At 42.3% G+C, this 7,682-nt stretch overlaps 1 protein-coding gene across 3 annotated transcripts in view; it reads left to right on the top strand.

Moving 5' to 3' along the window:
• Window positions 1-4,466: 4,466 nt before the first annotated feature.
• bicra (BRD4 interacting chromatin remodeling complex associated protein) overlaps window positions 4,467-7,682 on the top strand; it is a 12,918-nt gene continuing 9,702 nt past the window's right edge. The window contains exons 1-4 of one of the 3 annotated variants that reach the window (XM_072701233.1): window positions 4,467-4,638; window positions 6,721-6,762; window positions 7,294-7,339; window positions 7,519-7,564. In XM_072701233.1, coding sequence (XP_072557334.1) covers window positions 4,515-4,638; window positions 6,721-6,762; window positions 7,294-7,339; window positions 7,519-7,564 — 258 coding nt within the window. In that variant the 5' untranslated portion in view covers window positions 4,467-4,514. The remainder of the gene's footprint in view (window positions 4,639-6,720; window positions 6,763-7,293; window positions 7,340-7,518; window positions 7,565-7,682) is intronic. The other 2 variants (XM_072701234.1, XM_072701235.1) reach the window with 2 other exon arrangements.

Genomic DNA, 7,682 nt, shown 5'->3' with positions numbered 1-7,682 from the left:
GAACGCCAGCACATAGAACAGCAAAGGTCCTATTGTTTTATTGTTCCTTATACAGAAAAGTAACTATCATATCTGCTCAGTTGCCACTGAAGTAGTCAAAAAACAATTGGACAGACCATTATCAATCTTGGGTATAAGAGGACTGGACATATCCTTCAAAGGTCGATTTTATTGTAGCTTTCAGTATGGTATCTACAGGTGAACACTTAGAGGTGAATAAACTGAAGTACATATAAAATCATTTTGGCTGGTATGAATTTACTACACCAGAGCGTTAACATACTAGCATGGAGCTGTAATGTCTCTGACTTTGCATATTTGTGCTATGTGCTACTGAACTAGATATTCCTCATTTGTCAGATACATTCTTCTGTGGCACATAATATGCAAATGTACTTCCTCCTCCTCCCCCCAGAAGCATTTATACATTTTGCTGAACATGAAAACTAGGATGGAACAGCCTAAAGGTCGATTTCTGTCAGTCTCGTTTTCCCAGTTCACATACTTTGTGGACGCAACTGAATAAAAAAATATATTCAAATACCTCTTCCAGGTAATCTTAGATTAGAAAGATTAGTTAACAGATTAACCTTACCAAGGCTACATTTTCAGTTCAGTGGTGGGTTTGTTAAACCCATAACTGGGATCTTTAGGGCAACTGAATATTATTATAACCTTCTAAAGTACATCATTAACTTTTTTATTGATTCCCGTTTAAATATTTTTTTTGACAATTAATTTATTGAAGATCTCTGCTCATTAAAAGACACCGGAGAGAATGGTGTACTACAGTGTTCCCATGTCAACTGACAGGGGAACACCTTCCTTTCAGAAATCCTATTGAGAAACGCATTCTGCAGGTACTCATTGGTCACCATAGCCATTGCGTGACTCCTTTGTCAAAAGTACAATGGGGTTTTTTTTTATTATGTGTAGAGAGGAGGCAACCACAGATCAGTCAGTGTTAGAACCTAGGAGGATTTAAAGTGTTTGGTGACTGGCATTACCCCAGGTTGCCATGTTAGGGAGAACTATAAAAGAATCATCATCATCATCATCATCATCATCATCATCATCGTCACCTAAACCCTTTCAGTGGCACCTCAGCATCATTGTACAGTGTGCCATTCATATTATTTTAAATATGCCAGCAGCAAAAACCCATTTGCAATACAGAATATGTTACATTAATTTTTCCAGAACTCAGTTAGGCCTATTTATATTGTATGTCATTTAACAGTTTATTAATAATAAAAATGATTGATAATGTAGGAAACTGAAAGAAAGAAAGAAACATGTCAATGTGGCAATAAAGCCAACCCTCTCCTCCAGGAAACAGGAGTCCCTACGCGTGTATAGTTCCGTGCCTTGGCGCGTCTCCACCAGCAGCAAACACACGTCGTCCGTCCCCTGGCTCACCAGCGGTCTCTTGTGGCGCGTCGACAGCTTCACACCGAGTGCCTGGCCTTCCCTGATCTCAAACCCCCCAGCCTGCTAAGGCTGTTTCCCGGGGAGTCTAACCTGCATTTTACCTGGTTTTCTGTCACGTTCTATTTTCCACTTTCGGAGTAATAATCCTGCGGAAATTTTAAATTCTCGCGTTTGAAATTTAAAAAAATAACAGTGACAGTCACCATTAAATACCCTCCTCTTTTAAATATTTCATGCGTGATACTTAATATGGCAAGTTCCAGGACGCTGGTTATCCCGGTTCTCTATAATGCAAACGAAAAACTGATGCTCGAGTCCATAAACAATTTAAATGACATATAAAGCCCGTCACTGTGCAAATTGAAACAAATTTTTACCTGGATACCAAACTGATGCAAGGATATGCAAAATTTTATTCTGCAACAAAATAACTCGGAACAAGTAACGCTAACAACAAAAACTGGTAGATGAATAATTGTTCTGTGAAGGACGGCTGCGTTACTTGATGTCAAATGCGGATTCAAATGTATGGTAGTTTTAATAACCTAATTCTTTATATTGTTAGGTGTTAGGTTTATGCTACAAGACATAGAACGATGCATGAGATATCAGTATGGTTTTGTCGATGTCAGTTTTTAGATAAAGTATAATGTATTGCCTTCCCATTTCATCTGAGTTCGTTTTCAGTCTAAATATTCAAACATTACCTACAATTAGTTTAATTAGATTTTATTCAGTGAATGTGCACTTTTCAGTCTCGGTGTGCCACAGTAATGGCTGTGTACTTCTGGTAATCAGTCGTCATCGTGCTACTTGAAAGCTTAAGATCGAGTACTGCACGTAAGGGAAAAGGCTGCACTGCAGCAGAGCGCAGGGCCGTAACGGGGATTGCAGGACACACTCTTCATTCTCCGTGGTAAAGGGGTTCTCCTCTTCCCGGTGCCGTTAACCCTGGATTACACTGACTACTGTGTTCAATCAGAACGCAACGTCTAACCTTAAGAAGCGCCTGTCAGATCCCATCCACTACAGTGTGTAAGCTTTACGTCTTCATGCGCTGCAACTACTTGAAACCGGAGCTGCGTGCAGAATGGCCGAAATCAAAATGTCGTCCTTATACTGTCATTGTCACACAGTATCAATAGTCAGTGTGAAGGTCATACATAGTTACAGTCGTATATTCAGATTCTCACACCTATCAGGACCGCTCGCTAAGACGCGCTTTGCAAAATGTATATTTATTTATTTATCTATTTATTTATTTTTATACTTCAAACAAACCCATATAACCCCACCCAACGCGCGATAGTGTCTTAAGCTATATTTCAAATCCAGCCAATCAAAAACTGAAAAAAAAAACACGAAGACACGCCCACTCATTAATGATCTCCGCACAGCGTCAATCCTTTGAACTGAGACCAATCGACGACAAAGACATCCTATGTCAACACCGCCCATTTCTTTGTGACGTATATATCTGTCGTCCAATAACCAGTGATGTTTTTAAATCGGGAACAGCCAGTGTTCATAGGGGCGGTTTCGGGACCCAAGAAGTGGTTTCCGATTCATTTGCCTGACGATTAAACTGTACAGCACAAGAAGAAAGACAATTTTAAGTTAGCTTAATGTTGGTTTTAATAAAGAAAGACAATGGAAAAGTATAAAATTGTAAAATCAAAAATATAGTTTGTCTCAACAGAATCATTTTTTTTTTAGTGCCAACTTTTCACAAAACAAAAATATACAGTTTTATTAAGCCTTGTATGATGTAGATTTTGTGGAAAAACAAATTCCATTTCAGTAATCTATTAAGGTTCATTTGGTTCAGACCCTTATTGAAAAAGGCACTGAACTGCACAGAAAACACCCAGGATGCAATGCACTAGCATGTTAAAATCACCTGACCTTCTGGAGGAAACTAAAGAAACCACTGAAAGAACAGGGCTAACTTTGAACAGAACCCTGATAAATTGAGGTGACAGTATTACAAAATGTTTCTTAAGGTGACTAATGTCATTAAATTTCTTGAGAAAATTCTTTTGCTTTTTAAATACAATTTTTTCCGTAGTGGTTATGCGTTTCCATGACCTTCACCAGGAGAAGCTGTCTGAAGTCTTGCATTTGCTAATTTATATGTGGCCTCTGGAGGTCAAAACTCTGAGGTATGAGCCACCACCCCCCCAAAAAAAAAAATGTTTCAGGGGATAAATGGCCTGATCCTATGCTCCAACCCTAAGCTTCTCTATCCCGTGTATAAATGTATGTGTGTGTCTCAAAGGAGAGACACATACACCAAGATGGGACATGCAAATAGAAACATTCTTATGCACCTGTACTCCTACTTTTGCAAATGGAAAGTAAAGGATCATTTAATTTCATTGGGTCCCAAAGGTAGCTGCTCGTTCCTACACAGTTGTTGAAATTGAGTGGCAAAATTAAGAGGCATAGGTATTCCTTTCTCAGTTATGGAAAGGAAGAAAATGAACACGGAGAGCTGGGAAGAACACCATTAACTTGCCACCCCCTACCCCCCTCATTTGATATGAAGACCTCTTTTTTGTTGTGAAGATGTGAGAATGTGTACACGGTGAGTAGAATGAAGATGAGACCAGGGCTGTAGATGCGGTGGTGTACCGTATGTTATGGGACTACTGTAGTGTCCCTGCTTTCCACACAGTCTATGTCACCACAGGTGTCAACTAAAATAGTATTGTTTTCACCCATATGTTCAAGTATGTCACTGTGTTTAAAGTATCCCCTAAGCAAATATACTGAAAAAATACTACCCAAAAGTGGGCACCCCAAAAGAGCTTAACCAATGTACGGTGTGCTAGAGGACTACTCTGGCACTACGTTACATGGGGACAGAGACACACTGGGAGGCACAGACTAAAGAGACATCAATCTGACTATAATTCTAGTCAAGAGTGGGTCCAGAGAAATATTCAGTTGTACACATTAGTAACATTAGCAAATCGTTTATTACAAAATCACAGGTGACTCACTAACAAAAATCCTGTAATGACAACGCTCCCATCCAGTTTATCGTCATCAAAACAAAAGACATCTCCGCACAAAGTATTATGAAACAGGCGAATGCCGTGGACCTCCTGTCCCTACGCGAGCGGCGCTCTGTTGGGTCCTGTACGGGAGCCCGTGCGGGGCTGTTCTGGAAACCCCGCGCTGCCTGCACCTCTATCGTCTCGGGTGAGTTTGTTACAATGTAGCATTTTCTCTATAAATGTGTATAACTGTAATAAAGCTGCAACGTTCGCGCACCGCAAGCGGAGCGCAGGGCTCGCCTCTGCCCGCTTCCGGGCGGCGCGATCCCGCACGACTGGCCCGAGCGGTTCATCTCACAACGAATTCCCAAGCATACCTCCCCCCCGCTCCAAGAGAATTCCAACATTAAGTCACATTTAGCTGGGATACGGCTACGCAACTGCGCTTGACGGGGTCGAAATGTAGAAATGTTCCGCAGCTGGCCAACTATGAGTGCGTGATACAGAGGGGAAAGGACCAGCATTTATCTAACTCTTAAATGTCTGCTAATGATTACCCGTACAAGCTGTATGCATATATACCGCAGATATATATACACGTAAATACTGCGTTTTAGATATGCATTTATACAGCCAAGGCTAGCTGGTTGCTAGGGATCACATCCGATTTTCCTCACCGAATCACTTTGGTATAATTGATGGGAAGTAAACAAGCTGATGGTTGTCATTTTACGGAGTGATGGGAGGGAAACTTTCGGACGTGAACTAGCAGGCTGTGGCGCACAGGCTGCCGTAGCCTTTCGCCTTTACCCGTCCGTCGGTGTCCGGCGTCCCTTGATCTCACACCATGCGCCGTGTTTTTAATTTTCTTACTGGGATGGTGTCCCTGGACCAGCTCCGGCGTAATTCTGTTTGCATTTAGCGCAAGCCCGCTTGCCTCCTCTCCGCTCTGTGCCAAAGCACTTTACTGGAAAGTTTTCCGCAAACTCCTTTTGATATCACCCCACCCTCTGGCAGTGAGAGTTCCCGATGAATTAAGAGGGAACAGTTCCAAAAGAAACCAAGGCGCCCGTTTTAAAATCATCTGACCTCCGTGCGCAGTGCCTGAAACTACAATTTCAGCTATACGCCCCAGGAAATGGCGCGTTTTTATTTAAAACATTATGTTCCGAAACTATCCGAGCCATTGGAACCTCGCCTGAAATTTCAGTTTCCTGTTATAATTATTTATTTCCCTGTTTCTATGTGCGTAATAGATTCACGTGTTTACACAGAGGTGTGTATTGTGTAAACACAGAATGGTTTACAGTCCTATTTCCTCAACAAATTGCTTCTGCACTGGAGGTGATGCTTCTTATATCTGTGCTATCTCCATTTAACTCTTGATTCAGAGCAGTCGAAAAACTATGAATCGTGACGCACTTTCGCCCTCTCAATAGCCCTATTTGTAACAAAATACAACGGCAAACGGACTGTAAATTTTTAATATGCTTGACGAATCAGGCGCGCATTTGACGAATGACAGTGTGTCTTCGTAAATCTCATTCACGTAGTGCCCTTTAGAGAGAAGTGCGAGTCCTTCATTTCTTTTGAGATAAGTGACTTTTTCGCTCGGAAATGGTAACATAAGTTATTGGAGATAGCTGTCACAGTTTCAGTTTTGCCTTTCTCAGGTCAGTAATGCTATCTCGGGATGATTGCCCTTTGTCGTATGACACCATCAAAAAAACGTATAAAAACTAAAGGAAAAAATAATTTAATATTTACACAGTGCTAGTAAGTAGACCCAGATGGCTTTGCTGTGGCTCTGTGTTCTGCCAGTCACAGTTACTAATGTTGTTGTTCATGGCAAGACCAAAAGGATGGTGTCTCTGTCCCAGCCATGATGGACCCAGCTCTGCAGCGGCCCTCCTAGCAGGGATCTACTTGTACAGTAACAGCAGTTGTGCTTTGGTTCTCATAGCATAAGATAAACCAATATTCCTCTGCTCTGAGCTTAAACACCGAGGTATGTATGATGTGCAGAAAACCCCCCACTTTTGTGTTGTGTGCCTATATTACACATCTATTTTCATTGTTTGAAATGTGTGGGATAGTGGAGGTTATGTATTCATTAGTTTCAGAAACTATGTAAGTGTTAAATGACCCTAAAACTGTAGACTGAGCTTAAAAAACAGAATAGTGTAGACATCCTGGAGTTATGAGTGCTGCTTTCGATTCTAAAATGACTACATGAAAAAGCCTTTTTTTTGTGTGTGTGTGTTAAAATCTTTTATGTTGTTTTCAGAAAATGCTGAGAGAAATTACCTTTTTCTTGTCCACGACAAAGGTGTGTACATTTTCCCCTGCAGAACTTCCAGTATGATTTGTGACGTACTTGTGCTGTGAACATGCTGTGTGTTGTTGCTGTCTGAGGACGGGCACCTCCATGTGTCCAGGGAGCGCAGGGCTTCAATTATGAACGACAGGGCCATTGTTAGCGGGGAGCTGGGCTTCAGGTGTGTGCTGAGGACTGTAATCATAGTCACAGTTCGCAGTCTCCCCTCTTTGCTTTGTGATGTCATCATTTGATAACCCAGTGACATCACCACGTGCATTTTAAAAAGCACTTCTTTCATTTTCAGTCTGTGACTAATTGTGGCTTTTAAATGTTTTTGTTGCCATTCAGCAGAATGACATGGGTCGATTGCGAATAACAATTTAAATTTGATATGTAGTGACAGCAACCCTTGATGGATGGATGGATTGATGGATGGATGAGTGCTGGAGAATAAGCAGGCAGATGTTGAAGCTGACTCCTGACGCGTCCTGGCTGGCTTCCCTCTCACTGACATCCTTAACCTGTGCTCTTGCTTTCCAGTTGACATGGATGATGAAGACGGCAGGTGCTTGCTAGATGTTATCTGGTGAGTCTTCAGCCTGTTCGACTGGCGCGCAGCCGTGGCAGAAAAGACGGGTTTCTCTCTGCCCGCTTTCATTGTCGGCGGCTTCAAGGCAGAAGACGCACATGCGTTGCCGTATGTAAGGGGCCCTCTGTCCTGTCACCGTGATGCTGATACCGTGTCCCCCCCCCCCCCCCCCACAGTGACCCAGAGGCACTTAACGACTTTCTCCATGGATCCGAAACGCATGTAAGTGAGCAGCGGAGGGGTGGAGATGATGTGCTGGAATGAGGCTGGTGCTCCCTAAGCCCCCCACCCCCCCCCCAGCACCTGTCTTTGCTCCTGATCAGTCTTTCTAGCCGCATGG

This window comes from Paramormyrops kingsleyae, chromosome 17 (genome assembly GCF_048594095.1).
Source record: "Paramormyrops kingsleyae isolate MSU_618 chromosome 17, PKINGS_0.4, whole genome shotgun sequence".
NCBI classification, from domain to species: Eukaryota; Metazoa; Chordata; class Actinopteri; order Osteoglossiformes; family Mormyridae; genus Paramormyrops; species Paramormyrops kingsleyae.
The sequence above is the reverse complement of the archived record's forward strand: the minus strand, read 5'-3'. Positions and strand labels throughout refer to the sequence as shown.